The sequence below is a fragment of the Brachypodium distachyon genome, chromosome 2 (genome assembly GCF_000005505.3).
Source record: "Brachypodium distachyon strain Bd21 chromosome 2, Brachypodium_distachyon_v3.0, whole genome shotgun sequence".
In the NCBI taxonomy this organism is placed as follows: Eukaryota; Viridiplantae; Streptophyta; class Magnoliopsida; order Poales; family Poaceae; genus Brachypodium; species Brachypodium distachyon.
The window spans coordinates 11,797,457-11,817,228 of NC_016132.3; the positions used below are offsets into that span (position 1 = coordinate 11,797,457).

General features: G+C 43.6%; 1 protein-coding gene across 9 annotated transcripts; it reads left to right on the top strand.

Moving 5' to 3' along the window:
* Positions 1-6,517: 6,517 nt before the first annotated feature.
* Positions 6,518-15,853, top strand: LOC100832433 (something about silencing protein 10). 9 transcript variants are annotated; one of them, XM_014899607.2, is made up of 16 exons: positions 6,518-6,782; positions 6,878-6,919; positions 7,015-7,064; positions 8,378-8,477; positions 9,802-10,055; positions 10,356-10,474; positions 10,917-11,001; positions 12,053-12,253; positions 12,419-12,574; positions 12,643-12,720; positions 12,812-12,948; positions 13,041-13,152; positions 14,665-14,930; positions 15,028-15,094; positions 15,183-15,251; positions 15,501-15,853. In XM_014899607.2, exons 1-16 carry the CDS (start codon positions 6,668-6,670, stop codon positions 15,630-15,632), a joined length of 1,983 nt encoding a protein of 660 aa, XP_014755093.1. In that variant the 5' UTR covers positions 6,518-6,667; the 3' UTR covers positions 15,633-15,853. The 9 variants fall into 9 exon arrangements, with proteins under 9 accessions (XP_014755093.1, XP_014755095.1, XP_014755096.1 ...); XM_014899609.2 differs by having other exon boundaries at positions 13,044-13,152; XM_014899610.2 differs by having other exon boundaries at positions 12,419-12,565.
* The last annotated feature ends 3,919 nt before the right edge of the window (positions 15,854-19,772 follow it).

The window sequence follows — 19,772 nt, forward strand, 5'->3', positions numbered from 1 at the left end:
ATGATGGAGCTGGCGAAGAAAACAACGTGCTCGAAGTGACGTTCGAACTTTTGAGGCTGAAGGCAGCATCATGCTGGTCAGACAAGGGCTTCACGAACTTGTTGAGTTACCTTGCTTCGGTTTTTCCACAGCCAAACAAGTTTCCCAAGAGCACATACGAGGCGAAGAATATTACATGCCCGCTCGGATTAGATTGCGTGAAACATCATTCATGTCCAAACGACTGCATGGTATATATTGGAGAGTACGAGAACCATGAGAGCTGCCACATATGCGGTGCATCGAGATACAAGAAGAAAAACGCCAGAGCTGGCAAAGACGATGGGGAAGAAGTGATGAAGGGCAGGCCGGCAAAGACTGTCTGGTATCTTACGGCAGGTGGCAGAGTTGAGCGTTGGATGCAGAACGTTAAGGATGCGAGGTATCTCGTCTATCACGATCCGGCGCAGGCTGCATTTGATCCTGACGGGCACTACCGTGTGGAGGAAGCTGGGGTCCTAATACACCCTGCCGATGGGACTCAGTGGAGGAACTTCGACACGGCATTTCCGGATTTCGGGGCAGAGCCCAGAAACCTGAGGCTCGGTCTCAGCACTGACGAGATAAATCCTTTCGGAAACATGAACAACAAGCACAACACATGGCCAGTGATCTTGTTTGTCTACAACCTTCCTCCGTGGTTTATCATGAAGAGAAAGTACATCCACATGTGCATGCTCATACAGGGTCCAAAGAAGCCGGGAGCTGACCTAAATGTGTATCTGCAGCTACTGAAGGATGAGCTGAAGCAGCTTTGAAACTCTGGCAGAGTGGTTTGGGACGCAAACAGGAGGGAGTACTTCACGATGAGAGCAGCGCTTCTGACCTGCGTGCATGACTACCCCGCGAATGGAAATACTTAATGCCAGGTGACACATGGGTACAAGGCCTGTACAAAGTGCGGGGAAAACACGACATCGCAAAAGTTGCCTGCATCATCCAAAATTGTTTACATGGGCCACCGAAAGTGGTTGGATGCTAAATACCCTTGGAGGGATGACAAGGAAAAGTTCAATGGGAAGACGGAGTACGGGACAGCACCGAAGGAGAAATCTGGTATGCAAATCCTCGAAATTGTGAACGATCTTGAGGTTATCCCCGGAAACATTGCTGCGAACAAATATAAGGAACCTGAAGGCGTCGTGTGGAAAAGGAGGTCCGTATTCTGGGACCTAGAGTACTGGAACATTTAGAATGCCGCCACAACATAGATGTCATGCACGTGGAGAAAAATGTATGCGATAACGTGCTGGGGTTGCTGATGAACATTTCAGAGAAGACGAAAGATGGACCCAATGCACGGAAGGACCTGAAACTCATGTCTATCAGGAAAGAGTTGTGGGGCAAAGATTAAGTGTCGGCAGCCAACAAGAATGGTTTCGTGACGGTGACCACGCGGTGTCGTCTTGCATGTTACAACCTGTACAAAGACGAGTTGCATAGATGTGCCAGTGCCTGCAGGGCATTAAAATCCCATCGAACTACTCGTCGAGCATCAAGCATCTAGTTGACATGAAGAGTCACAAGCTATCTAGCATGAAGTCTCACGACAACCATGTCATACTCACTCAGTTACTTCCAGTCGCAATCAGAGGTATCATGGAGCCGCACGTAAGGGAGACGATCATGAAGCTTTCTGACTTCTTTGACAGCATCTCGCAGAAGTCAATCACTGTTAGACGATGCCAGATACTGAAGGATAGTATGATACACATTCTGTGCGAGCTCGAGATGTTCTTCCCTCCATCATTCTTCGATATCATGGTCCATCTAATGATCCACATATGCGATGAGATCTTGTCCCTAGGGCCCTCGTTCCTGCATAACATGTATGGCCTTGAACGATACAACGGGGTTCTGAAGCGGTACGTTCATAACAGATCGTGTCCGGAAGGTAGCATCGTGGAAGCCTTTAGGGCAGAAGAGTGCATCGAGTTCTGCACGGATTGATTGGCCGATCAGAAATCAATAGGTGTTCCCGAATCACGGCACAAGAGCAAGCTCAATGGCGAAGGTGGTCTTGGACATACATACCTTAATGTCTATGGAAGAGGAAGGGAAGCTGACTTTGAAAGAGCACATATGGTTGTGTTGCAAACTATCGATTGCTGCCGGCCTTATCAGGAAATGCACATGGAACAACTGCGAAATGAAAACCCTAAAAGAGGAAAAGTCTGGATCCACTGGGAGCACAATAAAACATTCGCAGCGTGGCTGAAGAATTATTGGTACGGCAGGGAGACGACCAATGTATCAGAAGAGACGGTTGCATGTTTATCACGGGAATCTGCTTACCACGTCTCTACTTGGCAATCATATGCGATCAACGGCTATAACTTCTACACTGCGTCTCAGGACCGTAAAAGCACGTATCAAAATAGTGGTGTAGTCATGACTTCTGAGACCGCGATCGACGACAACAGCAAAACCAAAACGTTCTTCGGCGTTATCGAGGAGATCTGAGAATTGGAGTAGTCGATCACAAAGATCCCAATGTTGCTTAGCAAATTAGGTGTTTTATATGATACATACATGCTGTTGGTTAGCAAATTAGTTGTTGTTAATTGGTTCGGTTGCTATATAAGTTAGGATATACATGCTGGGATATACATGCTGTTTACTTATGTGAATTCTGGGCCTGACCATCATGTCGGGTCATTGGAGAAGGGGCCGGCCATCGTGCCGAGGGGGTACATATGCGGGTGGGTTTTTTATGCAGGTTTCGAGCTCCTAGTAGAGAAAAATTGCTACTTTTTTAGCATAGGTCATGCCGAAATTTTCGGACGATATATATTTGATGGTTTTGATGGCATAGGTACGAAATGGGCAAGAGTAGCCAGAAACCAGTTCTTGATCAGGAGGAGGTAGATCGTGTCGATGAAGAGTCTTCATCGGGAGAGCAAATTGCCAGCTCTGGCTCAGGTAGCTCTCGTTCAGAAGAGCGCGACAACGAGCGACGGGTGGAAGAGAGTAACCCGCAGCCAACTGAAACTCCCGCTAAGAATCCAACGAAGAAGACGCCGAGGGGGAGCCACAACTTGAAGGAGTTCTGTTACGTGGTCACCCGGCACTCTGAGAGAGGCCGCCCAGACCACAGGGTCGGCACAGGCTGGAAGCGTCCCTCCCACCTTCTCTCTCTTGGGTGCCGCTGAGTCCATGGGTGGCCGCAAGATCGATGACAAGTACAAGGCAGAGGAGCAGAAGGCATGGGACAGTAAGAGGAGGCATAAAAAGAGGGGGCGCGGCGGCAAGACCATCAAGGAGTTCTCCAATGTCACTCAAGATGAGATGCACCATGTGCCTGACATAACTGAAGTCTGGGAGGATAATAGGCCTGACATTCTCATCAAGAACCAATATCAAGGCCAGAGATTCAAAGACGGATCCTATTTCGTGGCTAGGGAGTTCGACCGTGTGCTTCTTTACTATCCTGGAAGACCGATGGTCACCGAAGATTCCCTGCGTGTCGTGTCCAGAGAGATGCAAGAGCTTCATCAGTTCTACATGCAAGCATCAGCTGGTTCTCAACAGCATGCTTAACAGATCAATGTTAGAATCCCAAAAGACTATGGCTTCTTTGACCAAGAAACCGGGAAGATTCAGGAACGTCCTATGACCTTTGGTGTGGAGTTCAACGAACTGTTCCACCTCTTCAACCGCCAAAAGCTTGATATCAACCTCTTAAGGCTGTGGTCTGCCTACCAAATAAGAGAACTGCGGCGATTAGAGGTCAAAAAAGTAGCCATTTTAGACCCCGCGATGTTCAACTACGGTGACATCGGTCTTGAGCCAGAAAAGGATGCCTCAAGAATCATGACATCTAAATACTTGGTGGCATGTCTCGAGAAATACGCGGACAACGACTTCATCATCTTTTTCCTTAATTTGGAGTAAGTTCAATTTTATATATGGAACCGTTTTTTTTTTCTAATTCAGTCTTTCTTATACACCCTTAGATACTAAAGTTTGTTTCTTTTGAAAACAGAGACCATTGGGTGACAATATTCATTTGTTTGCCTTGGTCCGCGGTGTACTACTTCGATTCACTACTTCCGAAGAAGGATGTTCGAGGTAGGTTCTAGAAACCCATCAAATCACTCATTAACACTGCCTGGAAAGTGGCAAACAAGGGAAAACTAGCTGGTAAAGGCTATAAGGACGAGCTTCACCACAACCACAGGTTTCCTTGCCAGCAACAACGGAAGACAGCTCGAGTTCCTCTCCTCTCCCAACTTGACGGCCACCGCATTCTCGTCCTTTCCCGCCTCCCCTCAATCCCCTTTGTCACCGAATTGGCCATGGGCAGATCTGGCAACTCCTCGACCTCCATGGTCTGAGACGTGGAAACCTTCGTGCGGTTTGGTGCGATTCGGGGGCAACTTGTCTTGCAGTTTGGTGCGGTCTGGATTAAACAAGTTGATCAGTGGGCTGGACTGGGACGGGTAATGAGCTCAACGTCGCCTGGGTTGGTCTGGGTATGGTGTGGGTTTGTCTCCATTACCAGGCCTAAATGTTGGCGAAACAGGCTTGGAGGCTTTTGCAGAGTCCCAAAACACTAAGCGCGAGAATTCTCAAAGCAGTTTACTTCCCTAATTGTGAGTTCCTGGACGCTCGGGTGGGCTCGCACCCATCACAGATTTAGCGGTCTATCATTGATGGCCGGGACGTGCTCAAGCAAGGCTTGATTCGACGGATAGGCAATGGTGAGAACACTCATGCATGGAATGACAATTGGATTCCAAGGAATTCGGCTCTAAGACCGTTGGCTTGTCCACGTGATGATTCCCCCGTGATGGTCTCGGATTTTATTGATCGGACGTCTGCTAGTTGGGATACTCAGCGTCTCGATGAGTTTTTCCTACCGATGGACGTGGAAATTATCCGCTCAATTCCCATATGCACCCGCAATATTGAGGACTTCTGGGCGTGGCATTTTGAGAAGACCGGCTATTTCTCCATCCGATCCGCTTATCGCATGTTGGTGAACACCAAGAGGAGAAGGGAAGCCTGGATTGACGGACATGCATCTAGCTCCAATCAGGCGGCAACTGAGAAGAGTTGGACTGCTTTGTGGAAGACTCGGGTCCCTTCTAAATTGCGTGTCTTCCTGTGGAGGTTAGCCCACACCTCAATCCCTACAGGTGATGTCCGCCACTGCCGGAAAATGGCACCAACCAGTGCTTGTGCCATCTGCGGTGAGCCGGACTCTTGGCGACACTCCATCATCGAGTGCAATATGAGTCGATGTGTCTGGGCCCTTGTGCCGGAATCTCTTCTGGAGCACATGGAGAAGACGTCGGAGCCAGACGCGAAGCAGTGGATCTTCGCGATGATAGAGTCCCTGCCACATGACGAACTGACTAGATGCTTCGTCGCCTTGTGGGCAATCTGGTATGCTCGAAGGAAAGTGATCCATGAGGACAAATATCAAAGCCCGCTATCCACGCACTCTTTCATCGAAAACTTCCTGCACGACCTAGATATCTTACCCCAGAAGGAGAAGGCTCGTCCGCCCAAAATCCCTATGCCAGCGGCGAGATGGATTCCCCCACCAGCCGGCTACATGAAGGTTAATGTTGACGCCGCTATTGCAAAACACTTCCGTGCTGGTGCCGTTGCCGCTGTCTGCCGGAATGCCGAGGGCCGTTTTCTGGGCGCATCTGCCCAGGTCTTCGCCAGCCTAGCAGACCCGGGAACGCTGGAGGCGCTAGCCTGCAGAGAAGCCCTCTCTCTTGCTGAAGATCTTGGAGTCTCTCACTGCCGGGTTGCCTCGGACTGTCTGGAAGTTGTCACCGCGCTTAGAGGTAACAACCTTGGACGGTTCTCCCTAGTGCTGCAAGAGATCAAGAGTCAAGGTCCCGTTTTACTTCGGTGGAGTTTCGGCATGAAGGAAGAGCCGCCAACAAGGAGGCTCATTGCCTTGCACGCGCCAGCACCTCCAGGCACGCTGGACGTTATGTATGGTTTCTAGAGTCGCCGGATCCCCATCGTATCCCCTCGATTTGATCTTTAAGTGGCGGCCTTCTTCCTAAAAAAAAAAGAGTGTGGATACGGATTTAGAGAGAGAGAGGGGGACGGAGGAGGTTTTTCGATCGATGCGGTGGCTCGCTTGGGCTGGCATGGTCAGTCGGCCTGCTGCTGCCCTGCTCCACTTGCTCGCTGGCCGGATGGGCCAAGGGAAAAAGGGAGAGAAGGGAAGCCTGGTCCGGCCTGCCCTCCCCCACTCCACCGAATGCCAATACGGGGACGGCTATACCCCTGGCTCTGGCACAAAACCCCGTCCCCCAAGGCCCCAACCCCGCAGTCCCAAACCCTTGACGACACTCGCGCTGCGACGCCGCCAACCGCTGAAAAGCCGCCGGTGCCGCCGCATCCCGCACGGGATCTCTCCTCCCCGAATCGTTCCTCAGCCCCCCCCCCCCCCCCTCCCCCTGACCCCGTTGTCCCCAACCCCAGACTCAACAACTCCTGCCGCGCCGCCACCGACCGCCGGGGCCGCAAGCCGCCGCAGCCCGCAGGCGGCCACCGTACACAACTTACTGCCCTCCCCCCACTCCATCTCCTTGGTAACCTCGACCGAGCCCTCACTACTCCGGTGGCCGAGTGACGAGCATACACGCCGCCTGACATGGGGAAGAGGCCAAGGACGTCACGTCCGCTGCTTGCACGGGCCCTCCCCAAGTCCAAGCGAGCCAGTGAGGCGGCTGCGGTTCCTGACTCCGACGACGACGAGATCGACGCATGTAAGAACTGAAGAGCGTGCTTACGGTTGTTGTTACGAGTTTTTGCTTGTTTGTTCCTGACTCGTGTTGGTTTTGTTCTTCCGACGGCTTCTCAGTTCACAAGCAGCGGGACGTAATCCCCCTCGACGTCAATGATGGTCAGTGCCAGCAGATTTTCTCTTGCTGTGTGAATCTGATTTAGTTTGTTCCTGCCTGCAATTCACTCAAAACTTTTTTTTTTGCTGGGTTTCAGCGAGGGAGTCAGAGGATGATGATTTGGAACAGCCCGTCTTCGATCTTGAGGTATCCCTACAACAATTTATGTGCTCCATCCTGGTTCTATGTATTAGGATTTCGTTTTTTCAGGGTTGGTAGGGTAAGGTCCAGAAAATACAAATTTCCATGCAAAACATCATTGTCCTCGAGGCAGAGAGTATTTTCATTGGTTTCATGGATGTCTTCGGGGTATGTTAGAACGAAACATCCTGAGAAACTAGGTTGCTACACAACAACGTTGCTACCCACATTTTGTGGTCTCCAAGCATTTGTCCAGTTATTTTTAGCCTAAAGTAGCAGTCTAACTAAGTATAACTCGGTCAGTTGATTGTGCTAGGGTAAGATAAGTTAGTCTCAGCAAGCATTTCTTTCATTTAGTATTATCTGATTTTTTGGTAACAGCACGCTGCAATGGGTGGTAACTGCCAACAGCTTGCTGCAACAGGTTTTGTAATTTTTGGTGTGTGGATGATGTCTTGGCTCTGGTGTGGTAATGATAGCATCAGACACCAATTTTCTACATTCCGATCGTTATGTTTCTGTGGAAGAGGTATTTTGATAAGGCAGCAAATATTATGTTTACAATTGACAATTGTGCTTCCAGTTCTCCTTGGTGGTGTCCTTTGTATGAAGTATCAAAAGATGATGGTTGTGATGCTAGATTGGTAGGAGAAGAAACAATATATGTTGTAGATTTATTGATTATAAAATATTAAAAGATGTCCTATGGTTTCGCCAAGATGCATGACATAAACTGAAGTGATTTTTTACTTATGGAAGTTACTGCAAACACTTTTTTTTTCCAAGGAAAGCCATCTCTCTCAAAATGTGCATGTGCATGCATATGTTTTCCCCTGGGAACGAACAATTAGTATTTATTTAACCAAAATGCACTGAGGGAACCTGAACTTGTATGACATCTGTCAATGCTTCTCTGCTTGTAAATGTACGGATAGGTCCCTTATGTGTCTTAAAGGGGTAATTAGGACGTCCAACCATGTCATATTGTGAAGATTTGTGGTTGTTCCAGCCGAGCCAAGTCAAGTGCACCTGATTACCATGGCAGTTTTGGGAATTTGGGTTCACGAAAGATTTTCAAATAAAGGACCCGCTGTTATCCTTTTCGTTCTAGGCTTTCTTTCCCAGGAAAGGTCGATGCCAGAGGAGGGTCAAGGTTTATGAGGGTTTATCAGTGACTGGAATAGCAACGAGTGAATCGTGATTGTACGATAAGGGTTCATGCTGTTCTTGCTCGTGGCAAACTAGCTACCAGCATACTTTGATGTATCATTTGGCCTCTGTCTGTTTGACATATTTATCATCTTGATTATTACCTTCAGGGTATTTCCGATACTGAAAGTGATGACAACGAAGGAGATGAGGATGGTGACATGGCCAAAGCTAATTTTGAGGAATGGGACAAAGGCTATGTTGCAAAATGTGAGTTTAAGAATGGCAGATTACTAACCAGTTAGCAAACTTGCTTCAATTGACTGATATGTATGTACTAGTACTGTGGCAGCAGTACTTGATTTGTATACTCTTAGTTGTGGTTTGTGGTACCTTTGCATTGGCTTAACATTACTTTGAACCACACATCATGTTTCAGTATAAACTCCGCAGGTACTCCCTCCATCCCACTATATGAAACTTATTTCATTTTGTTTTGACCAAGTCTTTGACCAAAAATTACTCTATTACCTTGTGAACAATATGATCAAAATCATGACCATAAGCAAGTACTTTTTTACATGAATACAATGATATTACTTTAAGTTACATAAATTATATATTAACAAATTAATTATTGGTCAAAGCAAATGAAATAGGCCTCCTATAGTAGGACGGAAGGAGTAGCATGGCCAGGTTAGATGTCTGGAAGATGGCACTGATTTTTGTGTGTGTTCCTTCTTGATGTTCTTTATACATTTTATTCTTTGTCCTATCTCACTAGGCTCATGTTTTAGATTACCTTCTGCGCTTTTTAGTGAGATTATAAATTCTATTTTGCTCTAGATAATATGAGAAATTGAAATATCTAGGTCTGGCTGTTACACCACCTCGTTGTTAAGTTTTGACCATGTGCAAAGCACTTTGCACATTCATTCTGACTTTCTAAGGTTATCTCTTCAGCAAGAGATGCTTTGACTTTCATATTGCACCAGTAATGAATGGCATTTTGCTATGCATGACAAGATGATGAGCTTCTGTATACAAGAAGTCGTTTCTTCCTTGGCTAGGTTATGATGCTACACGCTTATTTTGGCGAGCACTGAACATCTAATTATGTTCATTGGTTGATGATCTACTCAGGGATCCACAGAAGTCAGAACCATCTGATCCTGACTGGATAATCTATGTTCCATGAAACCTACTGGAAGAATTATCTCAAAATTCATTCTTACATTTCCTAATTAACAACATGTGTTCTGATAAAAAAATGTTTTAAGCGCCAAATGGGTTCGCTACAACACTTCAATTCTTACAGTGGGGATGCAAATTTCATCTCTTTAGAGAATCTATCTGTTAAACCTCTTCTTTCTTTCTAAATTCCTTGCAACGGCATTGCAGGATCTGTCATTGTGTTTATATATTATACTGTGTTTCTGTTGTTCTAGTCTTGGAAGCTATTAGTGCACCACCACACCTATAGTTCTGGCTCATTAGTATGGTCAGACTCAATGTCTTTTGGAAGTTAATGGGAAAATTATTGCACAGTTTTATGGATTGTTAGCTTATTCATTACTTTAATTTGGCTGTACAGTAAAAAGAGCACAGAGGGCAGCAAAACAAATTGCTGGGGGTGATGACATCATGGATGAAGATGATGAAGATGATAAAGATATAAACAACTGGGGTAGAGGAAAGAAATCATACTATGATGATCATGAACATTCTGGTGATGATGATGAATTTAAAGAGATAAAGAGGATACAAGAAGAGAAGGATAGTAAGCTGTCAATGAAAGATTTTGGGTTAGAAGATGATGAAAGTGATGAAGAGGATGAGTCCGTGAAGGTGAGCCCTGAACTTTGCCTTTTTGTTTATTTTCTTTGCCTTTAACTTGGATAATGGATTTGAGCATCACCCAAACCTTTTCCTGGAAACATTTTACTGTCCAGGAACTTAAGTGAAAGTATGTGAAGGTGTGCACAACGTTGATTTGACTTTCACTTCTGTGACCATTTTTTGTTGCTAACTGATACACCTCCTTACTTTTTTTTTGTAACGCTGTGGTTTGATTTATATTTGCTTGTGCATATTTCAAATGCAGCTAACATGAATACTATTTGTATATGGTTGTTCCCCATTGACTAGCAGGCATCCAACCATCAAGGGAAGGGTGCTGATTACACATCCTCCTCTCTAGGTTACCCGAAAGCGAAAGATGATTTTACTGCCCTGTCAAGAGATGAGAAAATGAATGTACTGTACAGGTCTGCCTTTATTTTGCTTTTACATTATTGAAATCATTGCAAGTTTCTTGTCAAAGATGATACATATTACAGAATGTGGTTCCACTAAGTGAATAATCATTAGTGGATAAAAAATCTGCTTGGTCATTCAGAAGCTCTGTGCCATGGAAAAATAGGTATAAATTGGAACATACCATCCATTGCGGGGGCATGTGACTATGTACATGCCAGTAACATATTGGATGGTATTTTCCAACGCAGTGATGTTTGTGGCCTACTGATCTTTCTTACACCATCTTTTGGTGCCACGTTCAATCAACCTCACTGGGTAGCCTCGCCAAAGACTTGACTTTCAGATTTCTAGTGCTTCTAATATCTAAATTCAGTACCACTATAAATGAGATTATTGTCATTTATCTCAGAGCTAATCCATGATGACATCTGTATCTTGAATTGCGTGCAGTTCTGCTCCTGAACTGGTTGGTTTATTGTCTGATTTAAATGAGGCCCATGAACAGCTGAAGGCGATAAAACAAGTTACCATTGAGGTAATTTGGTGTGATTCTCGTTGCTGAATCGACCTTCTTCTTTCTGATTCTTGTAGTATTCATTAAAGCCTTGTATAAGTTGGACACTTGCTTGCATGCAAGAGAGAACTCTGAAGATCGTGCTGCTTACGTGCTTCTATAGCTTTTACTTCCTTGGCTTACAATTGATGATGCTTAGATGTTATTTGCAATTCAGCTGAAGGTAGAATATGGTGGTATGAACATAATCATATATTAAATCCATCCGTGCTATGTCAGAGTTCCCTTTGGATTAGAATTTGTTTGTAATATAGCAAAAGTCTGTGTCCTCTGTGTATGTCATGCACTTGAGCTTATCATGTTCCTCTACCTCACAATCCACACTCCTCATTTCATTGCGAAAGCTCGTCTCCAACTACCATTACATGAACATCTGGCACTGGTCAAGAAGAATGCATGATCGCTCTTTAGGTTACAGAAACTCATTTATAGACTCGACACTGGAGGATGAAAAGTCAATGTGTAGAGCACGACCTCCTTTCAGTAATCCTCCAAAGAAGAAAATGTAAATTTTTTTATCTTGTGACCATTCAACAATCTCCCTTACACCAATAACAGCATCCTTTGGCAGAAAAAGGAAATGGTGTTAATTTTTAAGAGTGGCATTATAAGTTTTGGTAGAAGGCTACTGCTTTATTGAGTTTCTTTGATCACAATGATCTCAGTAGACAGGCTTCCTACATTCTACTGGGCCAAAAATTTCTAGTATATGTTTTGGTACCTTAGAAAAAGGAACTTTCATTTATCTTGCAATGCAATAAAATTCCTAATCGACTCCTGTTAAATTAATGCATGCAGATCCTTTAGTTACTCGTATTTTTCCTTCTTTCAGAAAAACATTTCAAATGCACCTACATCATATTGTATAATGCCTTTGTCTTGCCCATCGTCTTGATGTGCATATTAAGTGTGTACAGTCCATAAGGCCGCAGGAATATTTTGATGGTCTTCCGCGTTTTCCTCGTGGACATTAATTCTTTTGACCAGTTCCATTTGATTGTTGGTCTTTCAGATTTTGTTCTCTGTTCTGCAGGCAACAGCTGGGCAAGGCACACATAAGGGTAGAATGCAGCCTTTGGAGGTGAAGCGAGCATGTCTGCTGGCTCATTGTCAAGCTATTACCTTCTATCTCCTTATGAGAGCCGAGGGACTATCTGTGCAGGATCATCCTGTAATTGCTCGGCTTGTAGAGACCAAGAATATGGTAGAAAAGGTATATTTTCTTTAACCTTGTTTCTTTGTGTTCAGAAAAAGAGTTAACGCAATAATTTCATAATTTTAGGTTATTTTTATTATGATTGTTCCGTGAGCTGATTGAGAAGTTACCAAGAATATGTCATACTAGTACATTAAAAATCATCTCTCTTCTTTTTTACAGATGAAGCTGGTTAACATAAATCATCTAAGGCAAAACGGGGAGACTGATGGCCATCTTATGCCTGATTGCAGCACCATCCATGCAGTGAATAAGACAATATCTCTAGACAACAAGGAGGGCAAATCTAGCAATTTACTGCTGGATAAAGTAACACTAGTACTGCTTCTACTTTAGTAGGTTACTTAATAATCAGGTACTCTGCTAACTCATCATTAATGATCCAGGGTGCTGAAGTACCAGAATTGGCAAAGAATGAACCTTCTAGTAATAGGCAAAATGAAATTACCAGAAGGAAGAGCAAGGTTGAACTGCTTTTTATACTTATCTGTTGTAACTTCCCAGTTAAATCAAACTGCAAATGGATAGATGCTAAATAATGTATTACAAGTGCAGGACGAGTGTATGGGCTTGCAAAGCCTGGAAATGTTGAAACGAAGAGCAAGCCTCGAGGAGCGGTTAAAGGAAAAGGGGCTGTATAAATCGTCAGGGAAGCCAGAGAAGTTGTCAAACACCAGGACAACCAAAAATAAGTGAGTTATTAGTTATGCCATCTCTTTCTCCTGTTACATAGCATATTTTGTTTGTTTTTATGCCTTTAACTATATGCTTTATGGATATTTAGTAGAAACCTGCAGACATTAGATGACTTTGATGATGAGGTGCAGAAAAATACTCAAGTGATGAAAACTAAGAAGCTCCTGGTAAATGCAGCTAACTCAAATATAAAAAATAAGGTATGGATTACACATGCATGTTACTTATTTTTTGGGGGGCATCTTTATAGTGAGCAATTTTTTATAACTTGCACAGGTTAATATGTAAGCACAAAGATTAAAAGTGTGTGTTTTACTGACTAGTGTTTTATGCATATGGTGGAAATCCAAGTTCCAACTTCGTAACTTCAACACTGTACAAACAAATATGCATACAGGCATGTAGGGTCCAAATTACGATGATTATTTCTTACTGTACTACTAGTTGAGCACTTCATTAGAGAAACATTCTGATTTCGACCAGGTTGTCATCTATCTCTGCATGCATACTGTGACTTGTTTGGTTGGCATACCAAGGAGCCAACATTTGCCACATTTTATTGTTGTCAAACTTGCCTGAGGTTAGGTGATCAAAATCGCGCCACACATTGGCTAGCCTAAGGAATGTTCAGTGACTCGTAGCCCCAAGTGACAAGAAAGGTGCTTTACCACAAGTTTCTATGTGCAATTAAGCAGTGCTGAAATCAGTCACTTCCCAATTTGTTGTGCGGATGAGTGGTGGCATGTGGTAACGTGCCACACACAATGTGACACTAATTATTGGTCCCAGGCAACTGTGACAGATGAGAAAATTGCCATTAAATTGCTGTTCCCAAAACAATTCTGCAAGGGGGTTGGATTTTGCTAGCTAAGTTGAAATCTGACTAAGATGGCTGAACCTGCAATCTTGGTCGTGGTCAGTGGTCACTTTTTGCTTCTTTTCAAGTTGTTTCTTTCACCAGAACACACTTCTTGATTTATTTTTTCCAAACTGTCCAAGTATTGATCTCACCAGGGGTGGTGGACCTAGCCAAGAAATTGGGTGGGGGCATTTCTTTTGCAAATTCAGAAAACGAAATAGTGAGTGATTCAGCTCAACATTGGTCCTACCCTGGATCACACATGGTGTCTTAACCAGTTTTTGCCAAAAGTGAAACTGATTTTTGGCCATGTACTGTTACTTATGGTTGATTTGATAGAAACCCTAACTGGCTTAGTTCTATTTCCTGTGGGGCCTCCAGGAATTGAGCGATCCTTATACCATCTTACAGCTATTATCTATCTAGAATGATTTGCAATTATAAAGGAAAGGTTAAGTGAGTTTGAAGTTGTTAGCCTGTTTTATGACAAATATCAATCAGTGAATCAGGAGAACTCAAGTCACTCTGTCTTCAAGAATGGAAAACTATAGTTACCCTGTCTCCTGAGTGCACTCAAGTTGAACTCGTCTTCTTAGGAATCGAAACCTATTGTTACCCTTTAATGTCATACTGTTACTCTTGTAATCAACGATATTGTCCGACATGTGTAATGAATTTGTAGTTGTTGATAAGCTCATCTACAAACTTTAATCATTTTTACCTAAAAATATTAAATGATTGGCATGCCCTTCTGCTTTAGTGATATGCTGTCACTTATCTTTGTAGTTAGATTTGTTGCTACAATGGTTGTAGCTGCTATTAACCTTTAATCTTTTCTGGACATGTCTTCAAGTTTGTTTCTGGTGATGATGATATTCCAAAGCGGGATGAGATTGGTGAAAGACGGCGAAAACATGAGCTACGTGTTCTTGCTAGAGTAGGAACTAATACGTTTGATGAGGAGTTGCCAGAAAATGGTGATCATGCTGAAGAGAAGCTTAACCAATCTGAGGAGGAAGATGACAACTGTAATGATCAGGTGTCCTCGGAGTCCGAAGATGGATTCTACAAAGATATCAAAAGGCAGAGGACAGAAAAACAATTGAGCAAAGAACGGAGGTACTGACAATGAGTTCCATACGTGAAAGCAGATAAGGCTAATAAGATGATGCTTTCAGTAATGCCTTGCCAACACTTATTTCTTCCTTTATGGCAGCACCTCTATCGCCGAACCGCTGGAGGAAGAAAGTGAAGGTGATGGCAAGAGGAAGATCTCATACCAGGTTAATCCTTCTCCTTAAGTGTATCATATCGTCTACTGTATTTTCAATTTTCTGTTATGTATGTCTAAACAAATCTATTCTCCCACAGATTGAGAAGAACCGGGGGCTGACTCGCTCCAGAAATAAGAAACTTAAGAATCCACGGAAGAAATACAGGGTAAGTAACAAAGTATACTAGGACATGTTTGATTTCAACATAGGTCTTCCTCGTCAAAAATTGGCTAAGGTCTTGGTTTGAGTTGGTCATGGATAATTGGCTTGCCAACATTTTGGCAACCATCCGCGCAAAAGTAAAAAATGGATCATAACCAAAACAATTGGTCAGATTGGCTTTGGTCATCAACAAAAGACGTTGAGCTTGTGGAGAATCATTGAGATCGAACTCATCTGGTTTCTTATTGTTCAGGTTAAGAGTGACAAACAGCGGTCTAAGCGGAAAGGTCAAGTGCGTGACATGAAGAAGCCCTCTGGTCCATACGGCGGTGAAATGTCTGGCATCAATCCAAACGTCAGCCGTAGCGTTAGGTTCAAGAGTTGATGGTATGGTATCATGTACGATTCCTCAACATGGAAATTTTGTCAGGCGGAGGTTTGATGGCTAGTAGTTTAATTTTTTTTTATGGAACATGAACGTTTCTTTATAGTGTTTTGGGTTTGTAGTGATAATTTTCCATGGAAAGAGAAGACTACGTACCAGTGCTTCTAAATTGCACCATAATTTTTCTAAATCACATCCATTTTCAGTTCTACATGATGAGAGCTTCAAAACTGTTCCCACTTGTGTAAATTTGGTTCGGAGAGAGTAACATTTCTCTTGTGCGCAGCGATTAGGAGCTAGTAATATCCGCTGCAAGTTAAAATTTATTCGCCGATAACCTCAATGTATTAGAGGTCATAAGTATCTTTGTCTTTACACTTATAAAGATAAGTTCACTGCAATAAAACTATCCCTTAATTGTCACGGACTCATCTAATTGTCACTCATTTTATACGTATCATGATCTTTTGACTATTGAGATAATTTTTGTTTATTAGAAATTTTTAAAAATACGAGTCACGGATTCTTAATCTTGTAGTGAAGCACAAACATTTAGCTAGTGCAGAGTAAAATCCTCAGTTAATTTTTCACGTCTAATCTCTTATGAACTCCTTCCTCTAAACTCCTCTTTGATAATGCCAAACGTGTTGGAAGTGTGCTGAAATCGGTTGGGTCATTTTCCTGCACTCACACACACACCCAAAGCCCCCGAACCTCTCCGTACCCCCCACGCTATCTACACCCCCTTTCTCTACCAACCATGTCTCCTGGTATTTTTCTTAATCCCTCAGGCATTTAATTACACATCTTGTTAGACCCAGTTTATTTGGGCCAGCTGAAGATATTGCCAACCATGTAGAAAGGTATGGATATCCCACACAGAATGTGATGGTTGTGTGTGACTTTGACATGAGGTTCACCTCAATAGTTGCGGGATGGCCATGATCCGCACATGACACAAGGATATTCAAAGACACGTTGATAACTTATTCAAAAAACTTTTCACATCCACATCCAGGCTTATGCACTATTATTTTGCAAACTATATTATTTCCTCCTTTACTTATCACTAACATTATTTTTCTCTATGGAGGTACTATTTGGTTGACTCTGGTTATCCGAATCAGACCGGATATCTTGCTCCATACAAAGGACAAAAGTATCATTTCCCGAAGTTCCGAAGAGGCATTGAAGAAGGTCGACACCCAACCGGTAAAAAAAGAAATCTTCAATCATGCTCATTCAAAACTTCGGAATGTCATCGAGCGCTCTTTTGGTGTGTTGAAGATGAAATGTAACATCCCAATTTTCAAAACTCTTCATATGCATTGATATCATGAGCATCATATCACCCTTGCATTTAATCACTTTCAAAACCCTGAAATTTACCCAGAAAACCTCTATTCAAAAATGCTTTTATTTGAATTTGGGCTTTGTTTCTTACTTTTGAGTATTTGCATTTTAACCCATGAGGGTATTGGTACAAAAAGGGATTTAATGCATATATAAAGCTATCCCATGAGTTGACTTTTGAAACTATTTTGAAAAATAATTTATTTTGATAGCCTAAGGGCCCTAAAAGCCATTTTATAGGCAAATGTATTTTTAAATATTTTAATTTGAGGAAATTCTTGTTCCAAAAGTTATATCATATGAAAATATGATTTTACAAATTTTGTTGCAATTTATTTGGAGTGATTTGGAGCTCCGAATCAATTTTGAGGTTCAAAAACAGAAAAAAAGAAGAAGAAGGAAAAACCGAATAAAACCAGACCGAACCGTGCCGAACCGGACCGGACCGACCGGCTCCGCCCAGCCCGAGCCGCCCGCGGCCACTGACCGGTGGACCCTGCCACCCTTCTTCAACCTCCGTCCGGATTCCGCGCTACGCACGACTCCGAGTCGCCCACGACTCCACCTCCGTTTTCTCCGCGCACGGGCCGTCTCCTCCAAATCCCTGCGCGTCACCCCGAAGCCCTCGCTTTTCTCCTCCACTTTCCCCAAACCGCTCGCCGATTTTGCACCGGTTAGAAAATAATTTCTCACCGAAGTTCATCTCGGCCGCCGCCGTTTTGCTCCGTCGCCACCGCTTCGGTGAGCTCCTCACGCCGTCGACCCTCTCCCCTCTCTCCTCTCCTCGTTCCGAACACCGTGACGCGCGCACTTTAATTTTTGGAGCTCCGCTCGTGCCGCCGCCGTTCGCCCCGTCTTCCCCAGCGCCAGCATCCCGCGCCGTCGCCCGTCCCCGCGAGCCCGTGCCGCTGCCGCGCCGCTACGCCCGCCGACCGCCCGCACGCCGCCTCCGCCCGCGCCGCCCCCCGAGCCCGCGCCGCCGCCCGGGTAACACCCTAGGCCCCGGCCAACCGCGTGCGCCACGTGGCATCTCCTTTTTGTTTTATTTTAATTTCGGCCGAAATAGAAATAGTAAATTTTGCAGAAAAGCCCCTGTAACTTTAAAGTATCATATCTTCTAAACCGTTTGTCCAAAAATTATGATCCGCACCTTTCTGGAATCGTCACAACTTGTAGAATATTTTGACACTGTCTAATTTCAGTTTTGAACAACTTTACCAGAAGCAAATTGCAGAATGCTTGATTATGGTTCAAATTTCAAATGAATTGTTTCAAAATGGTTTTGAGCGTGTTAGCTGGCTGTAAAATTATTTGAGCATGTTCTCTGTCCATTAGGACCAGAAGAGAAATTATTTTGTGAATAATAATGTCATACAAGTTTAAATCTTGTTCTATGTTGCAAAAACCACACAATATTTTAATTTAAACCCTATCCTTGTTTCATGCATATTAATTACCTCTTTGTTAATGTGTAATTTGCCCAAACCTTTTCAAAACTTTTCAAAACAGAAACAAAACTTGTTACATTAAAAGTAACCAAGTGTGCATTAACATAGCATATGCATCATGGCATGATTTTTGCATTGAATGTTCTGTTTGTTGTGTGCATGTTTCTTTTATTTTAGATTATGTGGAGTGTATTCCTTGTTGTTGCGAAGAGTGCGAGAACTACCACAACCTTGGACAAGGCAAGTTCACTTTGATCATATCCCATTATTATTGTTGTTTTAAAATACTTATGCATTAGTGTTGTTGGTAGAGATGCATTGATAGGACTATTACTCGTACCTCTATGCTAGCTATAAATCCCAGGTAGTATAGTTTACCCTCGCCATTACCTTGCCACCAAATTGCCATCAATTTTAGTTGAATGCTAGACTATGGTAGTATCGTGGGGGAAATAACTACATTATGATATTGTTATGCCGTTGGCTATATAAAATGTTTTTGTTAGATGTAAGGCAAAACAACTATTTCAATGAACCATTCTGGGTGGGCTGCTTTGAGGATTTTGAGGATTAGCGGCATCAGGTCCATTTCTATGGGTTCCTCTGAGTCGAGTTCCTGTGGATTCAGGAATGGATCGTCCATGGACGTCTCTCTCGTGGATTTGGGGAGCGCCTACGTTGCAAATGTGGAATGCCACCTGGGGTAACCGAGACTGGACTAGTTTCCTATTTAGTAGCTTCCAGTACAACCACAATGCTATATGGGCTCTGGCGAGACAAGAGTAAGTTATATGAACCTAGAACCGAGAAATTGTACTGAGGTAGAATGTGTAGGGGGAGCGTGATTCTCTCGTGGTTTAGGAAATTACCTCTGAAAATCTCGTAATCGATGCCGTTGCTACTCTACCCTGAGGACAGCAAGGGATTAACACGTCGGTTTCTTGTGGGGAATGTGTACAAACTCTCGAGAGCGTCAAAACTAAGTACTTAGCCGTGTCCCCGGCAACGGACAATTTGAGCAACTAGATGTGGAGCCATAAGGAAAGTCTCACTCATTCCAATTTCTTAAATAAAATGAATGGTTTCAAGGTAGGAGCACTTGATGAATCCACTCAATGTGCTCTAAGTTAATAGGAACATCGGTGTTTCTACCCGGTGCCCATTAGTTAACATTATTATAACATTCCTTTATAGTAGGGTAAATTATGTTCTGCTTCCACGCAAACAGCCTAAACTCCACCTTGCCAAATACTGCATATACTTGTTAGGTCTGTTATAACTCTTTGGTGAACTTGCCAATACATTCAATGTATTGATCCTAGTGGCTGCATCGTTTAAT